At 41.0% G+C, this 20539-nt stretch overlaps 1 protein-coding gene across 2 annotated transcripts in view; it reads left to right on the forward strand.

Annotated features, from left to right (window-relative positions):
• MYO1D (myosin ID) overlaps window positions 1–20539 on the forward strand; it is a 331053-nt gene that overhangs the window by 131783 nt on the left and 178731 nt on the right. For both annotated transcript variants that reach the window (XM_045773267.2, XM_087854617.1), the window contains exons 15-16: window positions 1565–1731; window positions 11285–11492. In XM_045773267.2, coding sequence (XP_045629223.2) covers window positions 1565–1731; window positions 11285–11492 — 375 coding nt within the window. The remainder of the gene's footprint in view (window positions 1–1564; window positions 1732–11284; window positions 11493–20539) is intronic.

The following is a 20539-nucleotide window of genomic DNA, read 5'->3' on the forward strand; positions in this document are numbered from 1 at the left end:
AGAGCCCTGCTGACACCTGGAGTTTTAGCCCATTGAGACCCGTCTCAACCTGCTGACCTCCAGAGTTCTGTGAGAATAAATTTGTGTTGGTTTAAGCCACTAAATTTGTGGTGTTGTAGAAAACCGACCTCCGCACTTCGGACCCAAAAGATAAGGCAAAGACAGAGTTTGGGATATAGAGGAACCAGAGCTTTATTGCTTTGGGGGCAAAGGAGACCACACAGGCCATGGCCTTCAAAAACTGCAGGCCCTTTGGGAGGGAAGGGGCTGGGGTGGTTTATGGGGACTTACAGGATCTAGCCGGTTTTGGCCAGAATTGTGTAGGTGCTGCCAGCCTCCTTCATCACGTCTTGAGGGTGGTACCGGGTTCCTGAAACAAAAGGCTAAGAAGGGAGGAGGGGAGCTTGGCGAAAGAGAGGAAAACGGTTACTTCAGAATAGAGCTTCGCTGAAGCATTAGTGCAGCCATTTTGATTTTTGTTCAACTTCATGCTTTTAAGCGGTTTCAGTGGTAATCCTCGGTGGCAGCATTAGGAAACGAACACAGCAGGGCCTAGAAAAAGGAAAAAAGTGGCATTTTTGTTCATCACGGAAGGCAGCATGATAAATCTGTACTTGGAGAGTCCTGTGTGGATGTTGAAAACTCACTCTACAGAATGCAAGTAACTTCATGCTCTTCAGATCTCTCGTACTCCTTAAACCCTTTCCTACTTTTTATCTCCAGCCCTCAGTAGAGCTCAGAATTGCCTAATTATCTACAGAGGATTCTGTCCCTTAATGAAAGTGCATCTGTGTGTCTGATAGGCAATAGATCAGAGAAGGGGAAGGAACTCTCTGCTCTGGTAAGTAGGATACATTTGACCTTGATTCATCCAGGGAGGATTTGTTACCTTCAGCAAACCAGGATCTATCTGTGCCAGCACAGTTTTCTACTTAAAAGGAGTTATGATCTACTGCATGGTACAAAACGTAATTGGCAGAGGGAGGGGTTTCTGGGTAGGCTCTTTCTTAGAGTCAGTGACACCTGCAGGAGGTTTTGTAACTTCTCTACTTAAAATTTTAATCTCTTTTTTCAAAAGCACAAACTACGGTGATGATGCTGACGGTGATGATGCTGACGATGGCGGCCGTGATGGCCGCTGACGCTCACCGAGCACTTCCTCGGCGCCCGAGCTATGCTTACGTTTCACATCCTTCACGGCAGTTCGTCTTTACCACGGCTCCTGCCTCTTTCTAATAAATTACTCTTTCTGTTCCTTTTTAGCCATCTGTCCATAAACGCACATAAACTCAGTGCGTACACATCTCAATCATTTACTCCTCAGTGTTATCCCCTTTCTGCAGTTCCTGATGAATCCTGAAATATAATAAAACAAAATTTTAGCTAGATGCACAAGAACTCCCCATCTTGAAGGGAGAGAAAGAGTGACTACTCACAAATACATGTCTGAGAAATTAGAGGCACTGAGCTTAATTTGACACAATTAACACTAATTACATGTTAGCATCCTTCGTTTGGGCTTCTTCTCCAGGGAGACTTACCATTTGCTGATTTATTTCTCCAGGAGCCGTATTATGTACGTTGCATCAAACCCAATGACAAGAAATCCCCACAGATATTCGATGACGAGCGCTGCCGGCACCAAGTAGAGTACCTTGGACTAGTGGAGAACGTGAGGGTGCGACGGGCGGGCTTTGCCTTCCGCCAGACGTACGAGAAGTTTCTTCACAGGTGAGAACAGACGAAAGAACCCTGACAGATAGCGACAAGTCTGGAGTCCTCCCCGTGTATGACAGCGCATCAGCATATACTAAACAGTCCAATGTTTGTCGAATGAACAAGAGTCGAGGGAACTGCGAATATGAAAAACCTTCTCAGTCAGAAGAGTCTCCCTGAGTTTATGTTTGATGGACCATGAGAAGAGATTCATTCTGTGGGGGAAATGTGGGCATTGTAGTTCGGTACACGGAACCTAGATTCGGAGTCTGGGTTGGAATCCTGGGGATGCCGCTCATTTGCTCGGTGATCGTGGGCTAGAAATTTAACGTCTTTGACTCTGTTCCTCCCTCTATAAAATGAGTTTAACAACACTACCTCGTAAGGCTGTTGTTGTGAGGATTCAGTTAACCTAAGTAAAAAACCTAGGTGCCTGACACATAATAGATGTTCAATTAATGCTGCTTGTCCTTACTGACACTAGGAATTATCATAATAACAAAATATTAAGCAGCTAGTCATGGAGAGTGTGCAGCTAGTCTACGTGGTTTGAATCCTGGCTTTGCCATATCTCGGCATTTTGACCATGGGCAAATTACGTTATCTTCCCATGCCTCTGTTTTCCTCATGTGTTAAAAAGGGGGATGATAATAGTAACTACTTTTTGGGATTGCTGGAGAATTAAATGAGGTTATGCATATGTATATAAAGTAGTTAGAACGGAACCTGGCATATAGCAGTCATTCAATATATGTAAGATATCATTGCTGCTGTTATTTATTGTTAGTAACGATAATGATAGTTGGCAACTGGGACTCATAAAGTTCCTTTAAATTCCATCTGTTCATTTATCTAAAAATATTTATTGAACATTTCCTGTGTTCTAGACTACAGATTCCACAGAATATGAATAAATAGATAGATAAAATTTTGGGTGCTCAGAAGAGTCTCTAAGGAGATAATAATGGCAGGAAGGAGCCAGCCATGCGAACATCAGAGGGAACAGCAGGTGGGGCAGAGGGAACAGTGAGGGAGAGGCTCTGTTGTGGTAGTAAGTGTGGTGTGTTAGGTAGCAAGCGTAGCCCTGTGGTTGAGGGCTGCTCAGTGACAGGGCAGGGGTGTGAGATGAGATCAGAGAGGTGGACAGGGGCCAGATCATGTGGAGTTTTATAATCCAGACTAAACAGTTTAGATTTTGGCTAAATCTGGCAGGAACCCATTGGTGGATTTTAAGCAGGGAGCAACCTATTCTTATGGCTGTTTGAGGAGACACCATGGCTGCTGTGTGGGTAGGAAGCAGGGAGACATTTAGGGATGTTACTGCAGGAGCCTGGGAGAGGGGGTTTGCTCGTGCCTTGAACAAGAGGCGATTATAGATCTAAGGGTAGCGGATAGATTTGGGATGTTCTAGGGGAAGGTTGACCAGGCTTGCTCATGGATTGGCTAGATAACAGAGGAACAGAGAAAGGAGTGAAAGATCACAATTAGATTTTGGCATAGGTAAGCATATACCATTTGCTGGGATAAGACTGGGTAAGAGAAGCTTGAGGAAGAGGTCATGAACAGGGCCAAGGATGGAATCAAGATTTGTCTCTTGACTTTAGGTTTGAAATGGCTACTAAAAATCTAGGTAGAAATATTAAGAGAGCTATTAAATACACATATCGGGAGTTCCAGAAAGAAGCGCAGGTTGGAAATAGAGATGCTGGAGTCATTAGTCTAGAGATGACATATAAAGTCTTAGAACTGGATAGAGAACAGAAGGAGGTCCATTCAAACATTGAGGTTTGTGATCTGACATGAAGGAACCACCAAAGAGAAGGAAAGGAGCCACTAGTGAGATAGAGGAGATACTGGAAGAGGGTTAATGTCACAGAAGCCAAGAGAAGATGGCATTTCAAGGAGAAAAGTGTAGTTACCATATCACACATTGCTGTGCAGTCAAGTAAGACAAAGGCAGAAACTTCAGCATTAGATCTGGCAACATAGAGGCCAAGGCAGAAAGGGCTGGGCAGAACCCGATTTGAACAGGTTGGGAAGTGAAGTGAGAAGCTGGATGCCTGTAGACAACGCAGGAATTTGTACTGTGAACAAGGGCAGGGAAGAATGGAAGCAGGAGCACAATGTGAGGTCACGAGACACTAGGAAACGTATGCTGGTAGGGCTTATTCAGAACAGAGGGAGAACCCAGTGGGGCAGGACCAAGGGAGGTCATCGTCATCATCGTAATATCCTTGAGAAGACAAGGCTTGGAATCCCACGCACAGGTGGAAGGTTTGTCATCGTTAGGTAGCAGCAGGGACACTTCCCCCATAGCAACAGGACAAAAGGCAGAGAATACGAATATAGATGCAGAAAGGCTCAAAGGTCGGCAGATGGCAAAGATGATGTTCCGATCTGATTGCTTCTGTTTTCTTAACCAAGCATGAGGCAAGGCCAAGAGAGGGGGAGTGGGGAGAAGGAGAGGTGGTGTGGGAGGTTTGAGGGGAAGTGGGAATACTCATTTTGGAGAGTGGGAAAGCACAGATTTGTACGGTAGATTGCCGTCAGGAAGATCCGAGGGTCTGTGTGAGATGGGAGGTTATCGATGGATAGTGATAACACCAGCATCATTGGTTTTCTCCACCGGTGTTCAGCTACTTTTGCACAGAACTGAGAGGGATTGCACTAAATGGAGACTCTTAAAATGAATAAAGTGCAGTAGCCTGGAAAATTCGAACCTCATTTTACACTGATCAAAAGATTATGCGCAAAACTGGCCATTTTCCTTATTGAAATCACACTGTCCTTTGGATTTGATTTTTCATTTGCTTATTGAGGCTGTAGAGTTGGAATGTTTCCATGAGTAGAGATGTTTTTATTCTGAGTCTTGATTTCAAACAGTGTCAAATTATGTTAGAAAGATTGCTAGACCGTTGTTATTACGCTTAGAATTCTAGCAGTTGCTCGGTCACAGAATTGGGGTTTTTGTTATCACCCTTAAAAATCCGCAGACATTAAATATTGGAATGAGCACAGTGGGACTGCATAACTATAGGATGGGGCTGAACGGAAAACATTTTATATTGAGACAAAGGGGAGCCACGGAGAGTAGCTGGGGTAAGAGAACCGTAAGCAAGCCTGACTTGGAGGAGACAAGGAGTTTTGTAAGTGCATCCATATCATTTACACTCAACTCAGGAAGTTTTGGTGTGTTTGTTTCTTGGCATGCGAGACACGCTATAAGGATTGGAATATGTTTTCTAATACACACATAAAAATACAGTAGAAAGGGTTCAAAGGAACCTATGAATTTCAAATATGGTGGTCTTAGTGGCATAAGGTTAAATCCATTTCTACTCCAAGAACATCCCCAAATAATATAAATTATGTATCTTTAAAACCAAGAAAATGCACAGCCACACTGTGGAATCAAGGGGTTTGAGTTTCAAGATGTACACAGAAGGAATCTGTGGATGTAGACAAGATAACAGTCAAACGTCTGAGAAAGACCAGACCATGAAGAAGAGACAGTAAGCCCAACAGATGCCAAAACTTACCCCCGCCAAGGAACCAGAACAAGGAGTAAATGGCTTTGGAATAAGCCTATTTAATATTTTCAGAGAGATAAAGGAGAGAATTATGGTCCTAGAATAGAAATATGAAGTCAGAAACAAGAACAGGTAATTATTGGGAAGAATAATTAGAGATTTGGAAAATGAAGATCAGATTAAACACAACCGAAGAGCACATTGTCCATCAGTAGGCGAACGAGTCAGCAGCATGTCGTGTAATCACACAGTGGCTGCTGACCAGCGTTAAAGGGGATGAACGGCTGATACAGCAACAAGAATGAACAGCGCATTATGTCGGCAAAGGAGAGTCACCAAAGAATACGTGCTTTACGCTGCCACTTACATGAAGTTCAAGAACAGGTAGAAATCAGAACCGTGGTCAGTTCTGGAGTCGGGGAGCTGATGGGAAGGGAGAAGGGGGCGCTCTCTGAGATTGTGGAGATGTTCTGCATCTTGACGGGTGTCAGTTTCATGGTCGTATACATTTTTCAAAACTTGTTAAACTGGATACCTAAATGTGTGCATTTTACCGTATGTAAATTTCACAATTTAAAAAAAATTAAAGTAAACCTCTTTTAAAAAGCACATGAGTAACCTGGAGGCTCACGAAGAGTTCTTGCAGATCTCATCACAAAGAAAACGAGAGATGGGAGACACTGAAGCTCGGGCAGTATGTCAGGTCGATCCAGGAGTGCCGACACTGTTCAACAGGGGCCCCCAGAGGGAAGGAAAGAGAGAAGAGGGGAGCAGCACTGTTCGAACAAATAGTGGCCAGGAATTTTCCTGAACCGAAAAAAGAAATCTTCAGATTGAATACACTGAGTGGAAAGCATGTGAATTTTTTACAAATGAAAATTAAGTACATTATGTTCACTTTTAGAATATTAGAGATAAAGGAAAATACTTAGAACTCCCAAGAAATGACAAAGTACTACCGGGGAATGAGAATCATACAAACATCAGACCTCTCAGTAGTAACATTTGATGCAAATAGACCAAGCAACAATATCTTTACGGTGAGAGGGGATGAACTTTATACTTAGAATCTTATTCCATGCCGGGGCGCCTGGGTGGCTTAGTCAGTTGAACGGCCAGCTCTTGATTTTGGCTCAGGTCATGATCTTGGGGTCCTGGGATAGAGCCCTGCATCAGGCTCCCTGCTCAGCAGGGAGTATGCTTGAGGATCTTTCTCTCTCTCTTTTCTGCCCCTCCCCCACTCACACTCTTTCTCTCTCTCAAATAAATAAATAAATCTTTAAAAAGAAGAATTTATTCCATGCCAAATGATCATTCAAGAGCGTGAGTACAATAAAAGTATTTTCTGACATATATAGGCTCAAAAAACTTACTATTCAGAGATTCTCTGAAAAAATCTTCTAGAGCAAAAGGAAAAATAAATGCAGAAGAGAAAAATGGAATGCAGAAAGTAATATTGAACAAATAAAGCAGTGAAACTTTTTAAGTCTAAATATGTATCCACTGTAAGTGGGAAAAAGTCTTTAGTAAAAATTTGGAGCAAAAATGAAAATTGGAGGGGTGCCTGGGTGGTGCAGTCGTTAAGCGTCTGCCTTCGGCTCAGGGCGTGATCCCAGCGTTCTGGGATCAAGCCCCACATCAGGCTCCTCCACTAGGAGCCTGCTTCTTCCTCTCCCACTCCCCCTGCTTGTGTTCCCTCTCTCGCTGGCTGTCTCTCTATGTCAAATTAATAAATAAAATCTTTAAAAAAAAATGAAAATTGGAGTGAGAACTATGGAGAAGTAAAGACTTTTGTACTGTTTATGGGAAGGATATAGATGATAATTAGCTAGACAGGAAAAAATAAACATATTTTCATATAAATAGATACTTTTTATATATTAAAATTTTTATTATTTATATAAAAATTTTAAGACAATGATAATAACAGTGGCTAACACGTGAATTGCTCACTGTATTCCAGGCACTGTTTTGAGTGCCCTGTGTATAGTACGTAGTAAGTCACTGGAGGTGACAACCAGATGAAAAGATGGCACCTCCCTTTTTTTTTTATGTTATACTAGTCACCATACAGTACATCATTAGTTTTTGACATAGTATTCCATGATTCATTATTTGCACCTCCCGTTTTTATGCAGATGAGGAAACTGAGGCACTGAAAGTTTGAGTAACTTGCCCCAGGTCACAGAGCCAAGTAGTGGCAAATAGGCACCCTATTTGAACTCAGGCAGTCGCCTCCTGAGCCTACCATCAGTGCATTGCCTCACAATGGAAGGGATGGTTTTCAAATCAAAGGAGAAAATAAAATGAAATAAAGAAAACTCAGTCCATCATCCAAGAAAAAAATGGTAAAAAGCAACAGCAAGAAAGCACACCTAAGAAAATATAAAAGAAGTTGAGACAGTGGACATATACTAATAATCACAATAAATATATTTAACTTACCCTTTACAAGACAGAACTGTGGAAAGTTGAGTCTATCTAATTGATGATTATGTAAGTCGAGATTAGGTCCTCTCTAGAATCACCTCGGAAGGGTGCTGTATGAGGCCGTGGGGTATGCGTCTGGGAAAATAGCCTGTTTCTACTCGGCAGACTGTGTTTATCTTCCGCTTTACCTAAGACGAACTTGTTCAGATTGAGAGATGGCCATGTTATTTTATTATCATACCTACTGAACTAATTAACAGTGGGACGTGGGGTGGGATAGGCTTGTGAATTAGACTAATGGTTCTGATGCTGGCAAGAGAAAAAGTAACATTTTCCACTGTAAATTTTTGCTTTTAGATTCTGCAGATTTTTTAAAGCTGGGTTTGAACCTACATTTTTACTTGTCACTTTTCTTTATTTTCATTTCTTTTATCGAAAAAAGAGAGAAGGGTTTTAAATGTTCTGATAACCTTAAAAGCTGCTCAAGTCTTTCAGGGAGATAATACCAGCTGTCAGGAAGCCGATGAGTTCAGCTTTTTAATTCACAAGTTCAGGATGCTGGTTCGTGGGAGAACTGGGGTCTTGCCATTTTACCATCGGGAAGAAAGGAGGAACACCTTGGCTGAGCAGTGTGGTGGCTTCTGCAGTATGCCGAAAATTTCAAACCCACCATGACTACCTGTACTATATCCCAAATGTTGACTCTTACTCTAGCTTTTTTTCCTTTTTTTCTTTTTTCTTTTCTTTTCTTTTTTTTTTTTTTTAAGGATTTTATTTATTTGACAGAGAGAGAGCACAAGTAGGCAGAGTACAGACAGAGGGAGAAGGAGAAGCAGACTCCCTGCTGAGCAGGGAGCCCAATGTGGGGCCCAATCCCAGGACCCTGGGATCACACCCTGAACCAAAGACAGACGCTCAACCAACTGAACCACCCAGGCGCCCCTCTTATTCTAGTTTTAAAATTAATCTGGGATGATTCTGATTTCGTTTCCTTTTTTCATATGATATTGCCTCTCTCCTCATATTTGAACTCTTTCATTTAGTTTCTGTTTCTCTCCCAACTGGCAAGTGAGTAGGCTTTTAAATGTATAGAGTGGAATAATGGGGGTTGGTGGTTGATGAAAGAAGATCAGGAAAAGACTAAAGAATAAGCAGGAACCAGCCTTTGAAGTAGTAGATTAAAAAGCAATGGAAACAACATATGCAAAAGCTCTAAAGCAAGAAAGAGACAACCACAGTTACAGGACCCTAAAGAAGGCCAGTGTGATTGGAGTATAGTGCTGAAGGGGGAGAGCAGTAAAAGTTAAAAATGATGTAAGGCTTTCTAGAAAAGTCCTGTGGCAGCTGAGCTTGCAGAATGGATTGGGGAGGAACTGAAAAACAATTCAGGAGTCTATTGTAGTAAGCTTCGTGGTGGCTTGGATTAGGCTTGTGGCAGTACAGATGAGAATAGTTGAATTTTAAATGTATTTTAGAGGTAGACCTTGTAGGATTTGAAGATGAATTAGAAGGACTGAAAGAGAAGAGAAGGGATCAAATAACAATTCCCAGGATTCTGGCTTTAGTAACTGAGGGCACTGAGGGGGGAAAGTGAAAGAGAAATGTAAGACGCCCTCAAGACTTATATAGGCATTGGATATATGCATCTGAAGCTCAGAACTCAGAGCTGGGCTATGGATAATAAATTCATGAATTGAAAAATAAAGTGGATGGAATAGATGAGGTGATGTGGTGAGGTCGTACACAGAAGAGGACTTGATAGGAGCCTTGGGGTACTCCAACATTTGAGGGTCCAGTAATGGAGGAGCTGTAGCCAGAAAATGAGATTGAGAAGAAATATCCAGAGAGACAGAAGGAAATCAGGAAGGTCACGCTGTCATGGAAGCTAAGAAAAGAGAGATCCATCAAGAAGGGATCAGAAGCCACTTAGGTATCTATTACCTCAGCAAGAAATGTGTGAAGCTCTACGAAGACCATGTAAAGACTCCCAGGAGGCCTAAAAGTAGACTTGAGCAAGTGGAAAGATATCCCTTGTTCTTAAATAGGATGATTCAACATCATAGATCAATTTAATGAATTTAATGTGGGAACCCAATAAAAATACCAGCAAGATTTATTTGTTTTGTGATTCTTTTCCCCTGGAACGATGCAAATTGATTCTAAAGTTCATATAGAAAAATAAGCAGGCAGGAATAGCTAGAAAGACCTTTTAAAAAGAAAAGGATGAGGAGAGACCACCAGATATTAAAATATACTTAAGACATCTATGATTCAGGGCACCTGGGTGGCATCTGCCTTCAGCTTGGGTCATGATCCCAGGGACCTGGGATTGAGCCCTGAGTTGGGCTCCCCAATCAGTGGAGAGTCTGCTTCTCCCTCTCCCCCTGCCCTCTCTCTAGCTCATGGTCTCTCAAATAAATAAATAAAATCTTAAAAAAAAAAAAAGACATCTGTAATTAAAACCACATAGGACTGATGCACAGATGGACAGACAAGCAATGAAACAGACCAGAATGTCTAGAAATACACTGAAGTACATATGAAAACGTTAGTATGTGATTAAAATGCCATATTGAATCACAGGGAGAAGATGGACTTTTTAGTAAATAGTGTTGGAACAACTGGGTAGCCACTTGTCAAAAGATAAAATTGGATCCATACCTCACACCGTATACCAAAATAAACCCCAAATGGATGAAAGATTTAAATGAAAACAATGAAAATATCTGACTACTAGAAGAACATGTAGATGAATTACTCTGTAACCTGAGTGGAAAGAGAGCCTTTCTTGTATGGATTAAAATTCCAGTGTAATACATGAAAAAAATTACTGAATTTGGCTATGTGTATTAAACAACTTGTCACTAGGGGGAAAAAGTTCTGTGGTTGGCAGCCTTCTCAGATGGTCACAGTGATGCCACCTCTTAGTATTCATGCCTTTTGCCACCCCCTTCCCTTGAATGTGGGCTGGCCCTAGTGATTTGCTTCTAGCAAAATGGAATTTGGCAAAAGTAATAGAATATCACTTTTGAAAGGAGGCTATTACCCTGTGACTTCCGTCTTGCTCATTTTCACTCATGAAGAAGCTGGTGTGTAGCGAGCTGCCTTATGAGAGGCCAACATGGCTGCTTGCACCTAGAAACACAATTGGTTCTTGTGTATTAATCTTATATGCTTTGTTTTATTTTAGTGATAATAGCTTTCATCTGAAGATCTGCTTCATTTCCTTTGAAGCGAGTCATAAATAATGTTAGTCTTATTCCTTCCCCAATCCTACCAGCTTATTTATTTATTGGTCTCACTATGCTGGCTGGAAAACCCATGATCGAGGCATCCTTCTCTTGTTTCTGTGCATAAAGAGAATTTGTAAAGGTTACCCATTTATGAATGATATTTGCTGTAGGTTCTTGGTAAATTAGCCTGTACCAGATTAGGGAAGTACCCTTCTATCCCTAGTTTAGTAAGTCTTTATCATGAAGGAGTGTTCTATCTAGTAAAGTCTTTTTTCTACATCTCTTACCAGGCGAATTTATTCAATAGTCTTTCTGCATCTATTGAGACCATAGGTTTTTCTCCCTTAACTTGTACCCTGTTTGTTTTTCACGCAGATACAAGATGATCTCTGAATTCACCTGGCCCAACCATGACCTCCCTTCAGACAAAGAGGCTGTCAAGAAGCTGATTGAACATTGTGGTTTTCAGGATGACGTAGCTTATGGGAAGACCAAAATTTTCATCCGAACACCCCGAACACTGTTTACCTTGGAGGAGCTCCGTGCCCAGATGCTCATAAGGATTGTCCTCTTTCTACAAAAGGTAATTTTATATTTTATATATAAGGATCAGGTCTTGCTTTTATGTTCTTAAAATTTTGCCGGATGTTTTCTTTGATTCAGGAAATGTTCACAACGGTATATTCTTTGTATCTATACCTACCTTAGAATGTTTTCTGTTGCCTTCACACATGGAAAATTTATTTGGCTGCCTGAGTTCAAAATTATTCTATCCTCAAAACTTAAGACGTTTTTATCTTCTGGTATTTAAAGTTGGGGAGATGTCTGAAGTAGCCAACTTTTTGTCTCTTGTATTTAACTGGGTTTTCTCCCTCAGCCTTACTGGGTAAAGGACTTTTCTTCATCTTGTAATTCAGAAGTGTTGCCGACGTATTTAAAACCCACTGCTCACCCGTCATAACGTGCTGACCTGAAGCTCATAAGATCATAGTGGCAATCATCATTCTTCTGTGCAGGGAGGCCCCCTTCTCACTTCATTCACTCACTCATGATTTTCTTTTTATCCACCATACCCATCGCCACGTCTTCCATATGAACCATTTTAATATTTAAAAAATTATGTATGTATCTTTTGAAAAAAATTTGTGCCTCTGCAAGAGGTATATTTCCTATGGGATATATACTAGGAGAAAAGCTGCTGGGTCAGATGGTGTACGTAGACCTGATTGGTGTAAGTAGTGCCCATTTCCTCCCCAAAAGGACTGTCCTTTTGCACCAGCTCACTAACGGAGTTACTATGAGCCGCCATCCTGACTAGCAGCACCCCGCCACCTCAAATTTGCAAGACTAATAGGTATAATACCTCACTGTGGTTTTACTTTGTATTTCTCTGGTTACCCTTGAACCTGAGCATCTCATTAAATGCTTATTTGCTTTTTGGGTCTTTCCGTAAACTGCCAGTTTGTGTCCTTTGTCCGTTCTTTTCCTGGAGCCGGTATCGTTTTCTTGTTGATTAGCAGGAATTCCTTGATTATTTTGGACATTAATCACCTATTCACATTAGACATTTTAAATGTATTCTTTTTCTTTTCTTTTCTTTTCTTTTTTTCTTTAGAGAGGGAGAGGGTGGCAGAAGGAGAGAGAGCTTTAAGCAGGTGTGGAGCCTGACACAGGGCTCAATCTCATGACCCTGATATCAAAACCGGAGTCAAAACCAAGAGTTGGACACCCAACCAACTGAGCCACGCAGGCGTCCTTAATTTTGACATGGCCAGATGCTTCAATTCTTTGTCTTACATTTTGTTGAAGAGGGCTTCCCTTGTCTCCAGGCCACAAAGATACTAGCCTCTGTGTTCTCCTCTGAGCTGTATACTTTTATCTTCCACATTTAGGTCTTGAATCCATTTAGAACCTACCTATATATGTGGTTTTACATGGGAATCCGGTTTCATTTTATTCTATATGGTGAACCACTTTCTCAGGACCATCTGCTGAACAGTGTGTCCTTTTCCCATTGATTCGTGGTGCCACGTTTATCCTATGTTATCATGTGTATATAGTCTGTCTCTGGAGGTTTATTTATACAGTTGCCTATTTTTACATTGATGCCATGTAGTTTCTACTGCAGTAGTCTTAGTGTATGGTAGAAGTCATCCTCTTACTCTTCTTTATGCAGGTGGGTTAACCTACACATAGACCTTTGTTTTGCAATATAAATGTTAATGTGTGTGTGTTAGGTTCATTAAATTCCACAATAATTTTTATTAAGATTGCATTGAATTTATCGATTAATTTGAAAGAATTAACATTTTACAATATTAAATCATCTTAAGAGTAGAGAATAGGCTTATTTAAATCATTTCTTTGACCTTTAGTTTTAGAGGGGCCTTATGGATTCATGGTTAACTCCTAGGCATCTTATTGTTTTTGTTACTGCTATGAATTTTTTATTCTACATGCCAGTGTTGGTACAGAGAAATAATATGGGCTTATGTTGGTTTATCAGTATCCAGAATGCAACCTTTGTTGATTCTGTTAGTTTTTCTGGGGAAATGGTTATATCATGTTCAAATAATGAAGGTTTTCTCTTCCCTTCCAATTGCCAGCCTTTTTCCAAGTTTTGCTCTCTCATTTATTTTACCTAAAACTCAGAAAATCTTGCTGAGTAGAATACTAAATTCTGTTTCATCCTGAAACAATTTCCTTCTATTAACTGGCTTTTTTTTTTTTTTTTTGTATTGCTTTTACTCAGTTCTGTTTTATGTTGGGTGTCTGTTTTTCTGTCTGCCATGGTAAATTATTTTTATACATCTGTTCTCCTGTGTATTCATATCCTCTCTTTTTATTTCAGTACTTACAGTGTTTTGTTGTTGTTATTCTTTTGGCAGATCTGACACTTTGTTCTTCTTTATACCTATTTGAGAAATTGGCTCAGGCTCAGGGTTTGGCCCTGAAGGAGAGTGACCATCCCTCTGCGTTTGTTTGGGACAGTCCTGGTTTATGACTGTTGTCTCTCGTACCCCTTTCACCCTCAAAAGTGTCACTTTTGCTGTGGATAATTATGGGTAATACATTGTATAGTCGCCCTACCCTGAACTCACTTTCTGTCCACCTGGGGGCTGGTAGAATCCTGTTCTTCAGTCTCCAGAGGCAGCTTGTTCACTTCCTCCACAGTTGACAGTGTCCCACAGACTTAATCTGCTACAGCTCTGCTAGTCAAAGATGGCGGCCCCAGCCCCGTGAGCCAGCTCTTGCATCGTAGGTGTGCACACCTACTACGGTTCTTCCTTTTTCTGTCCTCTCTACAGCGCCTCTGCTGGTGAGAAATTACAATTTCTACATAGAAAAGGGAGGTTGTGAAAGAGGGAGGATGACTACTTCAAAAGCTGTCACCCTGTACTGTATGGTGACTAACATAATATAATAAAAAATCATTAAAAAAAAAAAAAAACAAAAGCTGTCACCCATGCCATGGGGGAAGAGCTTCCAGCGTGCTCCATGATGTGGATCTTGCATTTTGGAACCGTAAAACAGAGGAGCAGGAAGCAAGGATCTTTCTCTGAATTCTCAGGCAGACCACTCTAGGGTATGATATCGGTGATCTCCTGATTTGTTCTTTAAACCAACTCCACAGGCCATAAAAATTATTGGAAGTTTCTCTCAGCTTCTGGGAATAGCTCATCAGTCACCTAAGTGTCATGCACTGTGTGTTTTTATTTTTTCTATAACCTTATAGGAATGGAACAGGAAGTTAGGGGAGGCAGCATCAGGAGATCCTATTGTTTTTTAGGATTTTATTTACTTGACAGAGAGAGAGTGTGCACAAGTGGGCAGAGAAGCAGGCAGTGGAAGAGGGAGAAGGACACTCCTTGCTGAGCAGAAAGCCCCATGTGGGGCTCGATCCCAGGACCCTGCGATGACAACCTGAGCCAAAGGCAGACGCTTAACCAGCTGAGCCACCCAGGCGTCTCAGGAGATGCTATTTTAAACCAGAATCTCCAACAATTGACTTTTATTTTTCCTTTTTAAATAAAAAAATAGCTTTATTTTTTTTCTGATTATACATTAAGGTGTACTTATTGCAAAAACAAAATCAAACCATACCAAAAAGTGTAAGAGAAACCATGGAAAATCACCTAAAGTCCCACCATCCAGAGGTAACGAACCATTAACGTTGTGGTGGTCATCCTTTCTGATACCTTTCTGTGCGTGTAGATAAGCATATGTACTAGGATATAAATGAGATCATTGTTCAAATGGTGATTTCTTATGGGCACCTTTCTCTTTTTTTATAATATTTTGGTATTCTTTTTCCCGCATTTTCCTTCTCTGCCCACATCTCCTCCCACCACCTATGTCAGAGGGTCCCCAAGATCACTTCCAGTTTTGGTGATTCACTAAAAGGATTCATGGGGCTCAGCATATAGTTGTGCTCATGAATTAAATTTATTACAGCAAAAGTATGCAAAGCAAAATCAGCAAAGGGAAAAGGCACAGGGGGTAAAATCCAGAGGAAACCAGGAGCAAGCTTCCAAGAGTTCTCTCCCAGTGGCGTTGCACAGGACATGCTAAATTCCTGCAGAAATGAATTGTGACAACACATGTTACATGTTGTCTACGAGGGGAGCTCATTAGAGACTCAGTGCTCAAAGTTTTTGCTGGGGACTGGTTATGTAGGCACTCTCTGCCTAACATGCGCCCAAATCCCAGACTCGACGAAGGACATCAGGTATGCAGCATAATAAACCCCACTGTTTGCTCAAGCGGTGTAACCACATTGAGCCACTCTTATCATTTAGGGAAAGTTTTATATCAGCATGTGAAACTGTTTCCCAGTCAGGTTCCCAGACACTGGCCAAGGGCCAACCTTGGAAGCAGGCCTTTCTAAGGACACGGTCTCAGACCTGCTGTGTTAACTCCCTTCTGGACGTTCCCACAGCCTTCTGTAACTTTAATAGACTTCCTTATACATGTAGGAATACTTCATCCTATGCACTGGATACTTCTATGCTAATGCCTTCATTCTGGGCACTGGATTCCCATGAGTAAGATTATTTTTTGAAGGGTGTATATGTTTGCAATCATCATACATATTAACCATTCACATTGTGTAGCCCCCAATGTAAGTGAACTTCTTTTCCCTGATTTTTTTTTTAACTGCAGTGACTTTTACCAGGCTTTTTTTTTTCCATTCTTATCAGTAAGAAATGGCATCTCAGTTCTGCTTTAATTTTGTATTCTCAGGACTCTTCATGAGGGTGTGTTTATTGGCCTTTTTGGATTGCCTCTTCTGTAATTTGCTTATTCATATTCTTGGCCCATTTTTCTATTGGGTTGTTTATCTTTTTCTTATGAATTCGTGGGAGCTATTCTCTTTATGTATTGTAATTATTTTTCCTAAGCTATCATTTGTCATTTGAGTTCATTTGTGGTGTACTCTTTGACATGAAATTTTCCACTTAATATGTCTTATCTTTTTTTCTTTATATCTTTGAGTTTCCTTAAAAAAGTTTTAGATCTGGAATTGAGTTTTTATACGTGGTATTATATAAGGGTCCAACTCAATTTTGTTCCAAGTTAAAAACCAGCTATTCTAGTTCAGTTTATTTAAAAATTCCTTTTTTTTCCCACTAAATTAAAATTCCACTTTTGTCTAATAATAAATTCCCATATATACTTGAGTCTATTTTCAGGACTCACTATTTTATTCCATCGACAATTCCTATACCAATATCATACTGTGTTACAGGTTGTAACATGTGAGAACCTAACTTTCAATGTGTGGTCATACCTTTTCTGCTCCTTCATAGAGACTTAATGGCAAGTTGGAAGTGGCAGAATCAATGATGTTGACTAAAACCAGAACCTCCAAAATTGTTGTCCTTAAAGGAACAAACTACAAAACCACAGAGATTGCAGAAGAGATACAAATTGCATTGCTTTCTGATTCATAAAAAATGTGTAGTTCTGCACTGTAACTAAGCCACTGAGTGTTCGGTATCAAGAATTACAGATAATCTGGGGCGCCTGGGTGGCACAGAGGTTAAGCATCTGCCTTCGGCTCAGGGCGTGATCCCGGCGTTCTGGGATCAAGCCCCACATCAGGCTCCTCCACTATGAGCCTGCTTCTTGCTCTCCCACTCCCCCTGCTGTGTTCCCTCTCTCGCTGGCTGTCTCTATCTCTGTTGAATAAATAAATAAAATCTTTAAAAAAAAAAAAAAGAATTACAGATAATCTCTTTAGCGCATCTTGTTTATCTTCATATATTGGTCATATGCTCGACATTTTAGGAGATTTTTGAAATTGCTACAAGTATTTTTTTTAAGATATGACCCTCTTAGGGGTGCCTGGGTGGTGCAGTCGGTTGAATGTGTAACACTTGGTTTCAGCTCAGGTCGTGGTCTCAGGGTTGTGGGATTGCACCCCACATTGGGCTCCGTGCTCAGTGCAAAGTCTGCTTGAGATTCTCTCTCCCTCCCCCTCTGCCCTGCGCTTGCTCTCTTGCTCTGTCTCTCTAAAATGAATAGATGAATCTTTAAAAAAAAAAAGAAAGAAAGAACCATCTTAAAAAAAAAGAATCCTCTAGAGTTCAAAGACTTTTATTGGTTTTATAGTACATAAGTAGTAGCATTACAAGTTCATGTAGCAAAATGAAAAACATAAATTTATTTTTTAATATAATTTTATTTTATATTAAAAATCATGGCATCTAGTTATATAATACTCTTTTGTTCCATCTTTACATGTGTAGACACTTATTTGTGTATTTATAAGAGCTGACTTGGTCCTTAATTTGACTTACTAGAACTTCCTCACTCAGTCTATTACCGGTTGTTCAGGTTTTTCCTGTTTTTCACTCTATAGGTCCCACGCAGTGCACAGCTCTGCTTACCTAGAGTAGTGCCTGACCCAGAGTTCACTACCTATTAGCTATTGTTATTACTCCTCGTGCTGATTTTACTAGTAAGCACTCGTCATCATCCTTGATTATTTTCTTAGAATAAATTCTCAGATGGAAAATTTTGGTTTAAACAATACACACTTTTAAGATTTTCTGTACCCGTCATCAAACGGCTTCTGGAAAAATTGGACCAATTTACGCTCCCACCCCCAGCGGATGCATGAAAGAGCTGGCCTCACTGAAACACTGGATATTTTTATTCTTCTAAACACCCTTTCTGAGTGACCTAAAACCTGAATGTTTTGCCTGAATATTGAAAAGAGCATTTTGTGCAAAACCCCCGTTGTTGTGTACGCATCTTTGCATCGCTGAAAGAAATGAATCGGAATAGCCGGTGGGATTTCTGTAAAGGTCACACTTCTGTCCCTTTCATAACACATAATTGCTTCACTTACCCTCTAGATAGGAGTCTGTGTGTGTGCTCCTTACATCCCATTGGAATGAGAAATCAGATAACATGGTGTTTCCAGGCAGCACTGAAGAACTATTTAAGGTTCTCAGAATGACAGCTTTAAGCAAGGAGGTGCTGAGGGATCAGTAGTCGGCTCAGCAGCAAGCACGTGGGGCTGAGGTGACGTGTATAGTGAGTAAGTGTGTTGTGAGGCTTCTCTGTCCAAGTTGACTTTGTCGTGGAGCTTTTTTCCTTCTTCAACTTGGACTTTCCTCATTTTGAGTTTTTTACCGTTTGTCTTCTGTGTGTTGTGTTCATTAATCTCGGAAAATAAGACACTCATTTGCTGCCTAGTTGGGGAAACCCTGAGGGAGGATTGTAGTTTCTAATAAAATTTTTAATGAAAATATCACACCAAATACATTACAAAGAGTCATGACTCTCTCATATTCTGTACACATTTCGTTTAAAATATGTCACTGTCTTGGGAGAGGTGTGGGGTATGGATCCTCTCAAGAAACTCTCCCTTTTTTTTTTTTTTTGGTGCGTATATAGTTTTAAATTTATGTTTTGAATTGGGTGAATGGATTTGAAGAGTGGCTTTCTTGATCCATCTATAAGACAGATGGGTGCCTTTGTGAATTGTGTCTCATCTGGGGGAATTAGCCATTTCTGAAAGAGTATCTATAATTGAATGTGGACAGAGATCTTAATTAGTCACCATGTCACATCCCGGGACCATCTCAGATCACACAGCCTTGATCCTAGCTTGTAACGGAATGATCCTTGCCTGTGTGCCACGGTGTGATGAAGAGGTCAAGGCCCTTCTTGTGTCACATCCTGAAGGCTGCTAAACCTAGACATTCTTTCTTAAAGTCATATCTTCAGGCTTTAATCATTTCCTTCTGAGCAACTTGTGGGGACCCTGGGATTGCATTTACAGCTCATGAATGTGACAGCTGCCAGCCCTTTGGAAATGTAAATCATGCTAGCCCCTGACCTGCTTCACACCACGTGCCATGAGTTTTCCAGTTTGTATTCCATCCTAAATGTGGCTCGGAGCTTGTAGAGCCCTGGCGTTAGGAACCGTGAGGACCACAGTCAAGGTTGAATCTGAAGTCAGTTGGCAGTCTTCTGTTACAGTTATGTGAAACTATAGACATGTTTAGGGAGGAAATAATAGAAGCCTCACATTCCCAAGTATTCAGATCCATAGGCCTTCTAGGGTCCATAGGCTCCCAGAATTTTTTTTTTTTTTTTGCTTGTCTGTTAGCCTCCTTTTTTTTTTTTTTTTTAAGATTTTATTTATTTATTTGACACAGAGAGAGAGCTCAAGCAGGGGGAGAGGGAGAGGGAGAAGCAGACTCCCCGCTGAGTGGGGAGCCCAATGTGGGACTCATCCCAGGACCCTGGGATCATGACCTGAGCTGAAGTCAGATGCCCAACTGACTGAGCCACCCAGGCGCCCTGCTTGTCTGGTAGCTTCCTGATTAGAAGATGGTAGTGGTTTGATTATTAGGCCGTAGCAAAATTGGCACAATCTCATAAGCAGGGTATGAGGGAACAAAGGAATGAGTGGAGAAGAAAGGTGGAAAATAGGTGAGTGTGAGAGAGAGGTTATGATAAAGCTGAGGAAGGAGGAAAAGACCCTCAAGCTAGTGATATAAAATATTCAAAATGTGAGCTAAACTCATATGTGATTGTTTCCAATTTTATGTGGAGTTCAAGATGGAATCGTAAGGGGTAGTTAGTGATCTTTTTCTTAAAACTTCAGAATAATAAATAGTTGACATTCTACTGACAAACTGATATTGTGTGACTATCATACAAAAATAAGGCTACCTGGGCGCCTGGGTGGCTCAGTCGTTAAGCGTCTGCCTTCGGCTCAGGTCATGATCCCAGGGTCCTGGGATCGAGCCCCACATCGGGCTCCCTGCTCAGTGGGAAGCCTGCTTCTCCCTCTCCCACTCCCCCTGCTGGTGTTCCCTCTCTTGCTGTGTCTCCCTCTGTCCAATAAATAAATAAAATCTTCAAAAAAAAAATTAAGGCTACCCGTTTTTATCAATACATCAGCGGTATTTAAGCACATTGGGTATAATGTTTGGTCAAGGACATACAGAAGCATGGAAGAGCCAGTGTCCTTTTGAAATGGCACATGGGACAGGTTCTTCTCGTTCTTGAGTTGGGATTAGCTGTACTTCTGGGCCGCTGCCCTCAAACTGGCAGTCATATCGTGGGGAGGGGACCACACTGCTGCAAAGCCTCCCTTGTGAAATT

Source organism: Ursus americanus, chromosome 23, assembly GCF_024610735.1.
Source record: "Ursus americanus isolate L20-20 chromosome 23, mUrsAme1.1.p, whole genome shotgun sequence".
Lineage (NCBI taxonomy): Eukaryota > Metazoa > Chordata > Mammalia > Carnivora > Ursidae > Ursus > Ursus americanus.